The sequence below is a fragment of the Toxotes jaculatrix genome, chromosome 7, assembly GCF_017976425.1.
Source record: "Toxotes jaculatrix isolate fToxJac2 chromosome 7, fToxJac2.pri, whole genome shotgun sequence".
In the NCBI taxonomy this organism is placed as follows: domain Eukaryota; kingdom Metazoa; phylum Chordata; class Actinopteri; family Toxotidae; genus Toxotes; species Toxotes jaculatrix.
Genome location: NC_054400.1, coordinates 14827271 through 14842232, shown reverse-complemented (window position 1 = coordinate 14842232; position 14962 = coordinate 14827271). Strand labels below are relative to the sequence as shown.

At 40.8% G+C, this 14962-nt stretch overlaps 2 protein-coding genes across 2 annotated transcripts; both read right to left on the bottom strand.

Moving 5' to 3' along the window:
• Nucleotides 1-3613: 3613 nt before the first annotated feature.
• cldn26 (claudin 26) lies at nt 3614-4285 on the bottom strand. The gene has a single exon (XM_041042817.1). The coding sequence runs from the start codon at nt 4268-4270 to the stop codon at nt 3614-3616; it is 657 nt and encodes a 218-aa protein (XP_040898751.1). The 5' UTR covers nt 4271-4285.
• A 1666-nt stretch (nt 4286-5951) lies between these two features.
• On the bottom strand, nt 5952-14183 carry lztr1 (leucine-zipper-like transcription regulator 1). Its single transcript, XM_041042995.1, has 19 exons — nt 13550-14183; nt 13376-13438; nt 13235-13291; nt 13059-13138; nt 12854-12962; nt 12534-12617; nt 12379-12436; nt 12130-12269; nt 11832-12033; nt 11456-11566; nt 11247-11339; nt 11049-11144; nt 9981-10170; nt 9701-9870; nt 9204-9487; nt 8516-8665; nt 7498-7603; nt 7262-7342; nt 5952-6829 (listed from the first exon to the last, which is right to left on the bottom strand). Exons 1-19 carry the CDS (start codon nt 13699-13701, stop codon nt 6713-6715), a joined length of 2343 nt encoding a protein of 780 aa, XP_040898929.1. The 5' UTR covers nt 13702-14183; the 3' UTR covers nt 5952-6712.
• Nucleotides 14184-14962: the final 779 nt, after the last annotated feature.

Genomic DNA, 14962 nt, shown 5'->3' with positions numbered 1-14962 from the left:
GATTGATTTCTGAGTCAGACGTTTTTTAATCTTTTTATTTCCTTCCCTGGACATTGCGCGAGTGACAGCACAAACAGGAAAAGCGTCTGGGTACTTTTGCGCCAACTCATCTGGAGCATCAGCTAAATGAGGATCAACCCTTACTTTTGGAGCAGCATGAACTTGACCTCCAGCTAGATCATTCCCAAGGAGCATTGAAACGCCATCTATTGGGAGCTGTGGAGAGAGAGCAACAACAACCAGATACTAAATCAGAGTCTAACTTAATTTTATGTAATAGTAGGTTCAGAAAGCCTGGAACCAAAACCCTTCACCAAGGCATAGGAGCCGAGAAAAGACTCCTCAGTAAATGGGAGTGCCCCCTGAAGCATCACAGATTGAAAAGCTCCAGAATCCCGCCAGATTTTAATATGGCACTTATGCTCAGGAACTGAACTCAACGACACAAACCCTTTTAGTAAGAATGCTGAGGAACCAGGAAGCTCTTTCTCAGAAGAAACATCAACTGGTGACACTGTTTGATTTTTAATAGTTTTTACAAAGGCAGCAGGTTTGGGAGATTGCCTTTTCTTCCTCAGAGCAACACAATCAGCAATCACATGTCCAGGATTCTTACAATAGAAACATAGCCTCTCTGATGTGGAAACAAAAGAGGACTTTTTGGACCCTGAGCTCGGCACAGGAGTTTGTTTTGAAGGCTGCAACTTGGGAAGCGAGCTCCTCCCCCTACTCTGGGGGGTCTGGCCCACAAAACTGGTTTTCTGAGTGAGGACAAACTCATCAGCAAACACAGCAGCTTGATCCAATATTGTCACCTTCTGTTCATTTAAATACACACAGACCATTTCTGGCACACAATTCTTAAATTCTTCAAGCAAAATCAGCTGTCTGAGTTGTTCTTTTGTGTCAACTTTCTGAGATGTACACCACCTATCAAAGAGATTTCCCTTCTCTCTAGCAAACTCAACATAGGTTTGCTTATCAGACTTAACATGGCTTCTGAAGCACTGACGATAAGCCTCTGGAACCAGTTCATATGCTTCAAGTATAGCTTCTTTCGCCAAGTCATAATCAGAACTCTGTTCTAAACTCAGGGCAGAATATGCCTCCTGAGCTTTTCCCACAAGGACACTCTGTAAAAGCAGTGTCCATGACTGCTTAGGCCACTTTGATGTGAGGGCCACTCACTCAAAATGAGGAAAATAATGCTCAACATCCTTTTCACAAAGGGGAGGAACTAGTTGTATATGACTGGCTACGTCAAACTCAGGTTTACATGACAAAGAAGCATATTTTAATTCCATCTCTTTCAGAAGTCGTTCATGTTCCAACAGCATTTTCTTTTCCTTCAGCCTAAGTTGATCCTGTCTTTCCTCCAGTTCCCTTTCCTTTAAAGCCAGTTCCCTGTGTCTCAAATGGATAGCAGCCTCCGACAACACTGGTGATTTAGGCATCACAAATTCGACCTCTGGACGAGGGGGTGGCTTTAAAAGCCCTCTAGCAACAAGCACCTGCTTAATAGTGTCCTTAATATTCATTTTTAACTTCTTAACCTCACTAGAAAGCTCAATCTCATAGCTAGAAGCAAGCTGAAGAAGTTGTTCCTTAGTAAAATCTTCAAGCAGCTCTTTACTAGGCTGTTGAAGAAAAGTGTCAAGTGTTGCCATTGTTTCTAACAAATTTGCTTAACAACTTAAAATAAAAAAAAAAATTGGTGAAAAGATAAGTGAATAAGCAAAATTAATAAATGGGGCACAAAACAACCACTGCTGCTCAATTAACTTAACACACACACTCTGGGCCCAAGGTAAAAAAACCCAACAGACACAAAAGGTGGCTAGACACAAAAGAAAATGGCTGTGATGCCACACACTAACAAAGGCAAGCTATTACCCATCAGGCTATGAAAGCCACACCCAAAAGACTACCATGCCCCTCAAGCAAGGACACAACCTGCTGGTAGTCAAAACTAAATAAAAAACACCAAGAAAACTCAGGGTAATTCTCACCTACACAAGTTCACACTAGAACACACTAGCCACTAAACTCTAGGATTAGGATCACGGACCCAACACAGTGCCCAAAAAAAACACAACACTCACCTAACCCTACACAAATGCTCACTCTCCCTCCCAGAAGAAAAAAAAAAGAATATAAATAAATAAATAAATAAATCTAAAAAAAAGTAAATTCAAAGAGAGCAAGCCCTGGAAACCTGCCTAACAAAACTTAACCTAACTATCTTCTGAGGTTACCAGGCCCGAGGCAACTTTAAACGCTGAACTCGAGGTCCCACAGTGAACCAAAGACAGAGCTCACCACAGAGCCTCGAAGCGTGCCCCCACCTGGGATAGCCTCAAAAACAAAAAAGGAAAAATAACAAAAGAGTGAACCGTTGGAAGGACTAATGTCCAGCTGGGACACTCACCCTCTCTGACCAGGGAGCTCAGAAATTGATGCCCAAAGCGATACTTGAATTTATCAAAATAAAGTATGCCAAACAATCATACTCACCAAACAAAAGGAAAGCCAAAAACAAGGAGGGACCCACAAAGCTGTAACACTCCACCAAGTAACTAAACAAACACTTATGAACCAAGAAAATCAGGAAAATTGGACGAGTTACAAACCCTGGCTCAAAGGGAAGCAACACAACGAGTACACCAAAAGTACATAGAGTTTACTACATTTATTAAATCAAAGATGGGGGTTAACAAAAGAAAAAATGTGGAGTGAGCAGCAGGCCCTGCTGCCAGGCCATCTGCAGCAGGAAGTATGGGAGAGAGAAAGCGAGTGGGGAGGTGTGGCAGGTTTTTATAGGCCGCCCACACCTGCAGATAATCACAGGTGCATCATGGGAGTCTACCTGAAAGAGAAAAAAAGAGAGAAAGAAAGAAGGAGACACACCAGCCACAAGTACACAGCCTGTAACAATACCAAAGCCAAATTGCGCACTAAGGACTAAGAGGAGGTGATGGTGCCAAGTCCCCTCCCCGAAATGAAATTCAACACAGATGAGCTGCAGCACTGGAATGCATCTCCTGTTAATTTGGGTGATGGGTTGTACTCTTAGAGTCAACTTACAGATAAATGGAATGCTTCCCTGGTCATAAATACATAATATTAAATATTAATGGAGACTTTTGACACTTTAGTAGAAAAAAAGGCCAAAGCTTTAATAGTTTTACCAAAAAAATTAAGAAATCCTTTTTGACTCATTACTGTTTCATGAGGTATTTCTACTCTTACTTCACTTCAAGAAAAGTTCAACATGCACTACATGGTGCATGTCTATTGGCAAACAAATAGCCATCCGATCTTATTTATTCACACACTGTAGACTTTAAAGGAATAAGAACTACTGCAGTTGCTTAGTATCTCACATTACTTTAATAGTTTGTGGAAACTTTTCAATTCTCAACACATTTGCATCATTTGATAGTGACAATCTTTTTGCCCCCCCATGTTACTTCTGTCAGAAGTATGTCATTCTTGCCAGAGTTGTGGAAATAGTTGACAAGTAACTTCATTATCTTATAACTCAAGTGCACAAGCTGACAGTTTTCCAGATGAAGTACATGAAGGTGCAGGTGATGCACAATTAACGAGTAATCTATAAAACCTCTGTTTTCAGGTACTGCTGTGTCCTATGCTTCACATGTGGGCTGATTTGGACACTTTGCAGCCGCTGGTCGTAGTCCCCCATGCACACGGCTACAAAGAACAGGGTCCCTCCAATGACCAGAGCCAAACCTCCAAACCATCCAGAGAACATTGCCTCCCCATACTCCCAGCGAGGCATCACATCAGGGTAACTCTCGTCCCAGAATTCCACCACTGTCGTGTAGGCCACGATAGAGACAGGAGCCAGAGTGGTGAGGCCCGACACCCAGGTTAGCACCCCACTGAGGATGAGGAGCACTCTTTTGTGGCCAGGCTGCCCAACACACATCTCAACCCCTTCCAGACCTGGGAAAGAAGCCAATAGAGCTAAGCCTCCAGTGCCTATAGACACTGACATGAGCACCCTGGAGACCTGCAAGTCCATCGGGAGTCCCAGGACAGACTCATAGGCCTTACACTGAATTCCCACCTCCTCTGTGTAGAGGCAGGTGTGCCACAGCCCAGAGAACCAGTTCTCCACTTCGTTCAGGTCGGAGTTCATTGTCTTCCACAAGGGAAGGAAAGTGGTGATGAGAGAAGTAACGAAACCCCCGAACGTCACAAAGAGCGCAGTCCTTTGCATTATTTTAGTTGTCAGAAAAACCATCTTCTGCCTCTGCACGTACACCCTCTGTGCTGTGATTCAGCTGCTCAGGTCTATGTAACAGGTTGGGAGATCCAGAGTGGCTCTGTAGCCCGTCTCACCTGCTGAGGTAGCAGGACCTACATGGACAGCCCACTTTTTCTGCCTCCTTAATAAAAAGCACTAGATAAGTGGGAGATAATCAGGGACTGTGGCATGACAACGGGAATACTGTTTTTTTTAGTGTTCAACATCATCACAGTGAACAATGAACTCTGTTTTTACGTGAAACCGGATATGTCCAGTGGGATTCTGGGCTGCGTGTGTGTGTGTGTGTGTGCTGACTCAAAAGAGGGATTAAATGGATGAAACATGAGCAAGCTGGGCATGGGGGTACACACAAAAAGAAGAAGAATAAAACTCGATCCTAGGCATGACCACGGCCTGTTTCTGTGTGGCTGTGAAATTCAGTCCATCTTTCAAACTTGCAGTTATTTCAGATGAATGCCACTGATGAGACAGGCTTTGTTTTACTTAACATCTTTACACTCTAAGGAAATCAGAGGTGGAGCTTTTGATTTGCCAAGCATCTCAGGTATCTGGACTATGAATAGCACTTTGTGCTCACTGCAACAGTTCTTGCAACAGAGTCCAAAATAGTCCAACACTTTGTGAATTCCACTGTGGACTTCTACAGATCTTGCAATGGCCACTCACAGAAAACCCAATCCAATTCCCAACCCAGTCAGCATGTAAGACAACTTTTTGTTCTTAATGTCATGAACAAAATTTAGTATATAACTTCAAAATAAAATGGTCAGAAAAAACCTTGAAAGGACAAGTATTTTAAGAAGCAATTGTAAACCATTGCACTTAATACCATAGCATTAGCCTATTAAATTTTAATTTAGCTTATTTTAGTAAATTAAGATCTTAGCAAACGCAATAACGTTGCATAAGCTAAATGAATTCGCCCTCTTAAACCAAGGAACATTGTCTGACCTTATCATCCATAGATCAGTGGAAACTGAAACCCCTGAAGGACGTGGCTAATTTGATGAAAGGTCAAGGATTGACCTTCAGCTTTTTCAGTGTATAGGGTAGAATAGCTTTAGTTTAAGCCGAGGGACTTGTGCCAGTCCTCCATATCAAAATATCTATGATAACTCCACTGTGATTATAAATATTTTCAGAAGAAAGTCTGTTCTTATTTTTCAAAACATGTTTTTACAAGTTGCTTACAACTTTGAGACATCCAGTTTTAATCCAAGCTTACATTAATATTGCAAAGCAGGGATGAAGTCTGGACTGCTGAGAACATTTAGATGAAACTGCCTGTCAAGCCAGTGGGTGGCTGGCCACGGTACTGAAGTTTAGTTTAACCAGATACAATGTAGATTATCTGCTCTGTGCTTGAGAGTGCAGGATTTAAAGCTATGTTTTTACTGTGAATTGATAACTGCCAAAGGATGGTTGTGCTAAAAGTGTAATTATGTAATAAGGTAGTTTACTCCAAACAGACAGAGGCACATTGAGAGCTTAACGAAAATAAAGACTTTTGTGTGGGTATCAAGTTGACTTCAGCCTCCACTGGTTCTGCATTTCACAAGAGGCACTAGAGTTGAGAGTGCAGGGCGGATGGTGGTGGTGGGCCTAAGGAATGAGTGGGGACATAAAGATTCAGTATAAAATGACTTATTTTTGTATAAGAAGATTTATTAAGGCTTTAAATACATCAAACTCACGTGGGTAAATATTTAACAATGCTATATTGTATGGATCTAGAGAGCTTGTCTGTTAGTAATGGTAAGATGCAATGAGTATTACAAAGATGTGTGCCAAGGACAAGAACACTGTACAAAACAAGCAGCTTTAGGACAGACATACATTCTAACTGTTCTCATATATTGCTCTTACATAAAGTGTGTTAACTGTGTCAGAGCTGAGAATAATACAAGTGGTGAATAAATATTTAGATCAATAATCCATTCAATGGTATACTTTGATTAAGATGTGTTTAGAAGACTGAGAATGTATCTGAGCAGATATCTTTAAAGAAAATCAGCTGAGGGCAATTCGAACATTTCCATGGTGTCACTGCATATCGATTAAAAATGCAGCAGCAATACTCTTCAGAAAAACCTTCAAACATTTTATTCTGTTTATACAAAATAAATAAATTACAAACTAAACATAAAAGGGGAATTTTTAGATCATTTAATAACTACAACTGAGCTTGAATTTGGTTTCTTCACTGATTTCACTCCTCACTGAGATGCAGATTGAGAAACAAGAATCTGACACTGTGTGGATTAAAGGCATCTATTGTATGAGGGTTGAGACATGCGAGGTCCAACATAAAGAAAAGTACTGTGAGTTGGGGAGGAGGGAATGACTAGAAGTAGGAGGAGCAGAGGTGTATGGCTTCTGCGAGAGGAGATAAAGAGCCCGACTCTTGGCGTCATCCTAAATGTCAGAGCCCATCTCGGCACACTGTTTGTCTGATATGTGTGTAGCTAGAGACTCAATGATGTCCAACAGCAGCAGCTGGCTGAGAGACCGCAGGTTGGGGAGCTTGGATACCTTTGGGAGGGGAGGAGAGCAAACAAATGAAAAAAATTAGCAACAAATTAAGAAAAGACAATGATGAGTCAAACAGAGGAATAAGCAGCACTTGATTGCTCATGCACGAGAAATGAAGATAAACTGAAAGAAGCTTAACAGAAACGTTAACAACAGAGCCAACACTCCAGTGAAGTAGGGAGAGAATTGAGTGCTTTGCTACTTCTTTGAATAACAAACAATAATCAGATTGGTAGTATGACCCTCGTTGGTATGTGATGAGGTGCTTGTACAGCCGGCCGGCCTGTAAACAGACTCCTCTCTACGTAGAAGATGAAGGGTGATCCACTATGAGGTGTCAGCCTCCCGCTAAGAGGGCGAGGGCTACAGGGTTAGCTCAGCTGCAGTGAGTGGGCAGCAAACCCTCAGGGCTCCGGACACAAGCCCACCCACCTTGATGAACTGGTGAACAATAATGTGCAAGCAGTGCTTCTTCATGTCCAGAGCCTGGGTCTTATCTGCCGCCTCCAGAATCTGAAGGAGGGGGAATAATGAGGGAGAAGTGAGTGAAGAAATGATTCACCCTGCTTTATAAAAAAAAAAAAAAAAAAAAAAAAAAATCCTTCAGGAGAGGGACAGCACTGTCAAATTAGGTCACTGCCCCCCCTCCCGGGTTAAAACATAAATACCTGTAAGACATTCTCCACAGTGACATTCATCTCCAGATTCTGCTTACAGTAAGCCTGCAGCCTGTTATTGGAAAACCCGTAGTAATACGGTGCAGCAAACAGGTAGCTGTTTATCAAGGGTCAAGGAAATGGAAAATAAAATACTTTACTCTCAAAGCAACACTCTTATAAAAATCTTTTTGACTTTCATTTTGCTTAAAATACAAGATTCTGTGTGTTTTGACCATCTGAGCACAAATGTAGTCACTTCTACCTTTGAACAAGTGACTCTATATGAATGAGACAGAGCAGTATTTGCTTATTATATGCAGCATGTGCAAATTTTCATAAGCTGATAGTGATAATAAAAGCCACAGTGGCTGAAAGTTGAGACCAAAGCAGCAGTGCATTAGGGTGCAGTTCAATAATGGCCACTAGATGTTGACAGAATCACCATGTAGTGAGCCTAACCTTAACCATGCCAAACCATTACCGAAACCCAAACTTAAAACATATCCTTTTCCAAATTTATACCAAAACATGTCTATCTCAAGGTTTATACCTAAACATAACGTGTTTGCAACATTATGCTGAAACATAAAGTTCTGGTTTAGTGGGTCGATCACAGCACCTTGGTGGAACAGACTGCACTGAGGTGATCCAAAAACTTTACTACTCTGTAGAAAAATAAAGTCAATACATTTTTTTTTCTACAGTAAAGATAAGAACAGGAGAAAAGCCATCAAGGTTATGAGACAAGTATGTTTTGAGTGTGTTTTCCTTGATCAAGAGTTCAGTTTATCAAACCCCATTGTGGTTAAGGCTTTCTCATTCTATCTCACCACAGCTCCAATGTTACCCAAATTTGTATTTTCTGGCTCAAGGAATAGTAGCAGTGTCAAAGGACTCTTTCATAATTTCTTTTCATTAAATTTGCAAACAAAAATTCTCAGATGTTTTCAATTTTGCGGGCTCTGCCCTGGGAAAGACATTTAATCTTAAGAATGAAACCAAAGCCGTCTGAATTTGAGAAGGATACAGGGAATCCTCTGGAGGCATGTTGACGTCTCCGTAGTAGATATAACGCAGCATGGACTCAAAGGCCTGCTTACTTGGAACCATCTCACCGATAGAGATATTAACCTGACCGTCCTCGGGCATGAAGGAGCGGAACATCGCCTCAAAGTAACTGAGGAATGAAAGTGCAAAAAGTACAAAGTGTCAGAATCATCACTACACTGACATGAATCACAGTGTCTACAGGTATGGTGACTGATAACGCAGCCATCTCAGTTTTTCACATAATGCAAAGTGTATGTATTAGTGATCTCTGGTCCTCTTTCTAAATACATTTTTGTTTAAAATAATGGCAAAATTATTTTTAAAACCCTGAGATCACAACACAAAAGTGAATGACAGCAAGGCTCCAACAACTTTTTGCATTTACGAGGCCATAACAATTTCATATTAAAACCTAATTGGATTGTAAAGATGGCGTCTTTTTTTCCACTAAGAATCAAATCTGATTAAATACTTAAGTTTGATTTTCTGTTTCAGCAAAAGGAACCATCTTCTCAGCACATTTAGTTTAGATTGAAAATGCCAAATAAAAGGAAATTTGAGCTTACAACCATTTCACAAAAATATAGAAATAGTCAGGGATGTGCTCACTTTCTCTGGCTGCCGAATGCTCACAAAACAGCTCATAAAACCTATTATGTTGCTACCTGGATCGGGCTGCCAGTATGGCTTTATGTGCAGGGCGTGGGTGTCCGTCTAACAGCAGAATAATGTCGCAGAACTCCAGGCCGCCTCCCTCCAGGTAAGCCTTCATGTCCTGTACCAGGGAGGTCCCAATGTCCACAGGCTGGTCTGAGTACAACCTGGGAGGAGGCTGCTGCTTTCGCCGCACTATCTCCACTATCAGTGGGGTGGACAGATGTTCGAACTCCTTCGTCATAATCACCTGGTTGAAGTGGGACTCCTTCACCACGAAATTAAGGCAATGTTCCTGAAGGAAAAAAAATAAATTTGTTAGCATGAATGTTGAAATAGATGATTACTTTTCTTTCCTCAGCATTTGTTTTTATGTAACACAAAGTTGCAGAGGCTTCCTCTGGTTGAAAGTATAAATGTATTGTACTGAAAACACCCTGAGGTCCAACCACTGGAGGGCATCAAAAACAAAATTTGCCACTGGTGTTAATTCATTATCTGGATATACCTTGAGCTGGTCCAGTTGCAGCTTGTTGGCATTTTCGCAAACGCTGAGAACGTTCTGCAGGTCGACAGATGCCTCAATGTACTGCACACACAGCTGCTCCAGGCGGGAAAGCTTAAAACTAAGAGCGAGTTTGTAAACGTCCATGATCAGGAGAACATCCTGAACGTGACCTGTGTAGACAGGTAGAGGCAAGCACAAATAATCAATATTTTTTTTTCCCTCACTCTTCAGGATTACTGCAGGTACCATCAAAACATGACCAGCATGAGAAGAGAGCTACCTCTGCGTGGATACTGGATCTTATCCGTGTAGAGGAACTGCATTAAGACTTCAAAGGGCTGGGCCTCCGCTTCCCTGATGGATACTTCTAGCAGCGGCTGTGTGCCTGATGGCCTGCTGCCTGCTGGGATATCCCTCTGGCCCCCTGTTGCCCCTTCATCACTCTCCTCACTGCTTTCCTGTTTATTCTTCTGCACAGGGAGACAGAAAACTATGCAACACTTTCTGTTGAACATTCCAGCTCTAAATACCAATGACCTCTTACTGTTTATACGAAAATGTATAGTGTTCTAATAGAAGCTATGTTGATTTTTGCATCCCACCTGCAAGCATGGTGACCCTCTTTATTTTATAAGCAAACATGCACAAAGTGCTTTAAAAATTATGTTGCTATAGATTTTGTGCTCAAAAAAAATGATTTGATCCTTATTTAGCTAAAATACTCTGCTCTACACTGTGAGGCTAAGTTGTCCATGTACTTTAAGTGTCAATATACAGAATTCACTGAGACCCAGTATTTATGGCATTTTGTAGTAAAAGTGATTGTGATAAAGTTAATGGGTAAACCTCACTGGAGAAGAAGCATGTCTGATGTTTCATATTCTGTTTGAGTCTTTGTGTTGTGTTGGTTAATTTTCCAAAAGTGTGGTTGTAGAACTGATACTGGAGATACCCCCCTCCATTTTCCTTTATTTGCCTACTCAGTACTGGTGGAACAAATAATCAATGTGGTAATAATATTGTGACATTATCTATTGCTTGATATTATCAGTAAACAGGTTCTAATATTGTGATGTGTGATAGTGTGGCACAGGTGCATCCTTCCTCAACTGGAGCAGTGGTATCTGGCTAGAAATTGTCTGGGAACTTTCTGATCTTCATTTCATGACATTGTTTGAATTTGTGCTTTCCTGGTCTTCATGTCTATGTGATGGTTGAGTGAAGTGAACTGCAAATGCCTCTGCCGTATTCTACTATAACATATTTCATGCGTATAAATATGTTCTGACAATGTAAAGTCTTTCTTTGTCTCAGAGGACATGAAGTATACTTGAGGCGAGGCTCTGACCTGTCGCTGCCTATCCCGAGCCTGCAAGATTTTCTTTCGCAGCCACTGACATCTTGCAGTCACTATGGCTATGTGCCCCAAGACCCTCTCTTCTCTCTGTAAACAAAACAAAAATGAGTCAGGCAGGTGGGGAAAAAAAGAAATGTTAGTAGGGTAAAGTCAGAAGAAGCGTAGTTCCTGCATCAGATGCAAACCTACCTCTCCCAGAATAAACTCCACGTCACAGAACTGACGGTTCTCCCACAGTTTACCATAGTCCTCATGGAGAGTACACCTTGGATAGCATGAGAACTGCAAGAAGAAGAAAATAATTGTTTATTATATACTAACTATTATATATATTCTTCAAAAACACAGCAAAATATACGGAGCAAAAGTTTTAATATTTCAGGAATAAAAATGTTAACCTGGAATCTGTACATCTCTCCACTGCGCACATTGTTGTCCACTGTCCCTCCAAAGATGTACATGGCATCTTGAATAACAGCAGCAGCATGAAAGAGTCTCCCACTGGGCATCTGAGTTAAATATTCATTAATGAATGTGTGTGTATGTATATATTTTTAATATTCTGTCTAAGTAAAAAGCTGCAATGACATAAAACAAGGGATAGTACAGCAGGAGCGATGAGTACAGGAGTACAGCATGTACTTGTTTCATAATTCAGCCTGTTGACAAACATACTCTTGATAGCATTTAACCAGATTCATTATCTACCGGCATTATCTTATCGACAGATTTCTTATGAAATTTATCAAATTTAGTAATTTATTTGGTTTGTACCTCACTGTCCTGGCTGGGTTGGATCACCTCCCATGTCTGAGAGTCCACATCATAGCAGTGCAGCTCATTGGGCAGAGTGTTGTCAGCAGCACCACCAAATACGTACAGGTGGCGGTCAAAGGCAACCATAGTGTGGCCATAGCGTCTTTGAGGAGGGGGAGGGGAGCCCCGCAGTAAATGTTCAGTTGGGATACGTGTCCACCTGAGAAGATGGAAGTAGCAGGAATGATTAGCGCCATGCAACACTGAAAACAACTGTGATGAGAATCAGAGGTATGCAAAGAAAGGCTTTGCTCACATGTGGCCCTTGAACTCAAACTGGAAGAGGTTATTAGTGATCTTGGCTCCACTCTGACCAGAGAACACAAACATCTTATCCCTGCACACAGCAACAGGGAAGTTGCAACAAGATGGAGGAATCTCACCACTCTGATCGATCTGATGGACACAAAGGCAGAGACAGAGAGGTTAACACACACATACAGCATTTCTGGGCATTTTATTCTTAACAAGCTTCTCATTAAATATGGGAAATAATTATACTAGCCTCTTCCCAACATGCATGTTCTCGATCCTGAAGACTGATGGTCCACATGTCATTCAGCCTGCACATGGGGAAAATATCTTTCAATATTATGTCAAAAAAACCCCAAAGAGTGGATGTCTCAAATGATAAAAACTATGAAACTAAATTAAACATACCTAGCATTCCCATCATAGCCAGCAAATATCCACAGTTTATCACTGTACACTGTGGCTCCATGAGCAGATCGAGCCACTGGCAAACTAAAACAGAGGCAGAAGACTGATAAATATTTCCACAGATTTCATCCCCCAAATAACCAAAAGTAGAGCCACGGAATACACACTTGATTCCCCTAAAGTGAAAAAGTAATACATGATAATAATAAATAAACTTAGCCAAAATTATGCTTCCCTTGATTTGAATAAATTATTACTTGATTGTTAATATTCAAGACAAACACAAATTACCATATTTGTTCTTGAAAAAGAAACATTACCTCCCCTCCACTTTCCATTCAGTCCACTGCCCTGTGGCAAACTTGTACTCAAAAAGGTCATTTTTGTTTTTCAGGTTTGAGTTTGAGTAAATATCTCCAGTGTAGCCCCCTGAAATATATTAAAGTCCAACATTACAGTATGAAGTTTGAAAAAAGTAGAATGAATGAACAACTTATTTTGAAGAAAATAAGCTTAACAATTCACCAAAAACAAACATGCTGCTGCCATAGACCACAGCTGAGTGGTGATATCTGGGAGCAGGTGGAGTTCCAGTGGTGAACGCTCTGTAAAATACACCATAAACAGAGGCATTAAATCATATTCTACAGTCTACATGTATATTTCTTATGGTTACTGGATTACAGAGGCTGCAATCTTACCGACACCATGAGCAATCTTTCACATCAAAGCGGAGCAAGTCATTCAACATGTTCTTCCTGTTGGGGGACACAGAATTTTACTCATTGTATTGGACAATAAGTAAAAGGAAGAAATGCTTGTTACTGTCCTGTAGTACTCACCCATTGTCTCCCCCAAACACATATATGGCATCCCTGTATGCCACAACGGTGTGTTTGCTGCGCCTGTTTAAAGCCACATAAAATTCAGGGTGAGTGTAATAATAACATAATAATATTGGGTGGATAGAAGGCAGTAAAAATCCAGGTTTAATGAGGCTGCTGGCAACATGTTACCTTGCACCGACAAACTCATCACACGGAGGGAGTCTTCTCCAGCGATGAACAGTCTCAAATGGGCCAAAATTGAGCGTCAAATATTCCACGCTGTCGGAGCAACTGTGGTCGAAATCAACACTCGGGGCAACTTTAGTTGATTTGCAGGACATTGTTGCTAACTCATCGGGCTGAATCACTTCTCAGGGCCACTCATCTGCAGGGGCGTCCACCGCTAACGCCATCGTCAATGTCAGTTCTCCAGCATGACAGCTAATGTTTCTGCTACCGATAATTTAGGTGGAGCTTTGATATTACCTGAGTAGATACAATTATAGTCCGCTTTTTTTTAAATACACGTTAGAGTACTGTGGTCTTCCGGCTACCAGTTAGCTGCTAGCGATGCTAAAATGCAACATCGCTAGCCCTGGCTAGCTAGCAGGCTAGCTTTGTGCTGCTGCTGAGCTGCAAAACAATCAACAACTACAGCGAATGAAGAGTTACAGCTACTAAATTTCCTCTAAAATATCAGTTTAACTGGCTTAATATTCACCTGGTGCGTACACTAATTGAATAAGGTCTCAGCAAGGCACTCGCTTTAAAAGCTAAACTAGCAAAACAACAGTGCTGACAGTAAAGAGCACAACTGCCCAACCACGCCCCCGCGAGCCTGCTGAGTACTTCACTACTTCACTTCCTCTCGCCCCTCAAAAAAACAAAAAAAACAAAAAAACACTCAGAACTAGGGGCTGTAAACATTTAAGTATGAATCGTAAAAGTTACAAATGTGTATAGCGCATTGATAAAGGGCCATAAAGTTTTCATTTTCCAGTAAGCCATCAAATCAGATAATTAATTCAGGATCATGGGTTGGGCCATTAAACAAACATGGGTTTATGTGAGTCATAATCAAACGGATTTTACAATGATAGTTCAGGTCTGTAGATGAAAATTTTTAGTAAGTTTTTATTAATGGGTTGTGGCAGTTCTGTAAAACATTAGTAAATGATTTATTAATCATTAATAAAGCCTTTAGTTATCCAATTAATCATTTCTGAGGGAGGTTTTAATCAAAAGTTTTACCAAGTTTCTGCTGCAATATTTGGAACATGTATGGTGTGTTATTTGATCGTTTTTTTCAGCCAGGTACAAAGTTAAAGAATACTATTTGTTTGTGTGTCTGTGGTTGCATTCTTTTCTTTCTTTTGACATGTAGATGAATATGTATTTACATGAGAAATACAATTATTATATTACTATCAGTAGAAAGGGGTAGGCCTGTCCTTTTTTGATTAAGCCACTAAAAATGCGTGCATGTCCCTTATTAAAACTGTTTTGCAAGTGAAGAATATATGAATAACTTTCTGACTCCTCCTCTGAGCAACACAAACTTTCTTAGAAAATGTGAGCAATCATTGTTTTACAGCTAATTCT

Excerpts from the sequence above, each read along its gene's own strand:
- cldn26 (XM_041042817.1), bottom strand. The coding sequence starts at position 4,270 with ATGGTTTTTCTGACAACTAAAATAATGCAAAGGACTGCGCTCTTTGTG.
- lztr1 (XM_041042995.1), bottom strand. The coding sequence starts at position 13,701 with ATGTCCTGCAAATCAACTAAAGTTGCCCCGAGTGTTGATTTCGACCAC. Across the intron at positions 12,270-12,378 it reads AACATGCATGTTGGGAAGAG|ATCGATCAGAGTGGTGAGAT; the intron begins GCTAGTATAATT and ends TGTGTCCATCAG. Across the intron at positions 9,871-9,980 it reads GATCCAGTATCCACGCAGAG|GTCACGTTCAGGATGTTCTC; the intron begins GTAGCTCTCTTC and ends CTGTCTACACAG.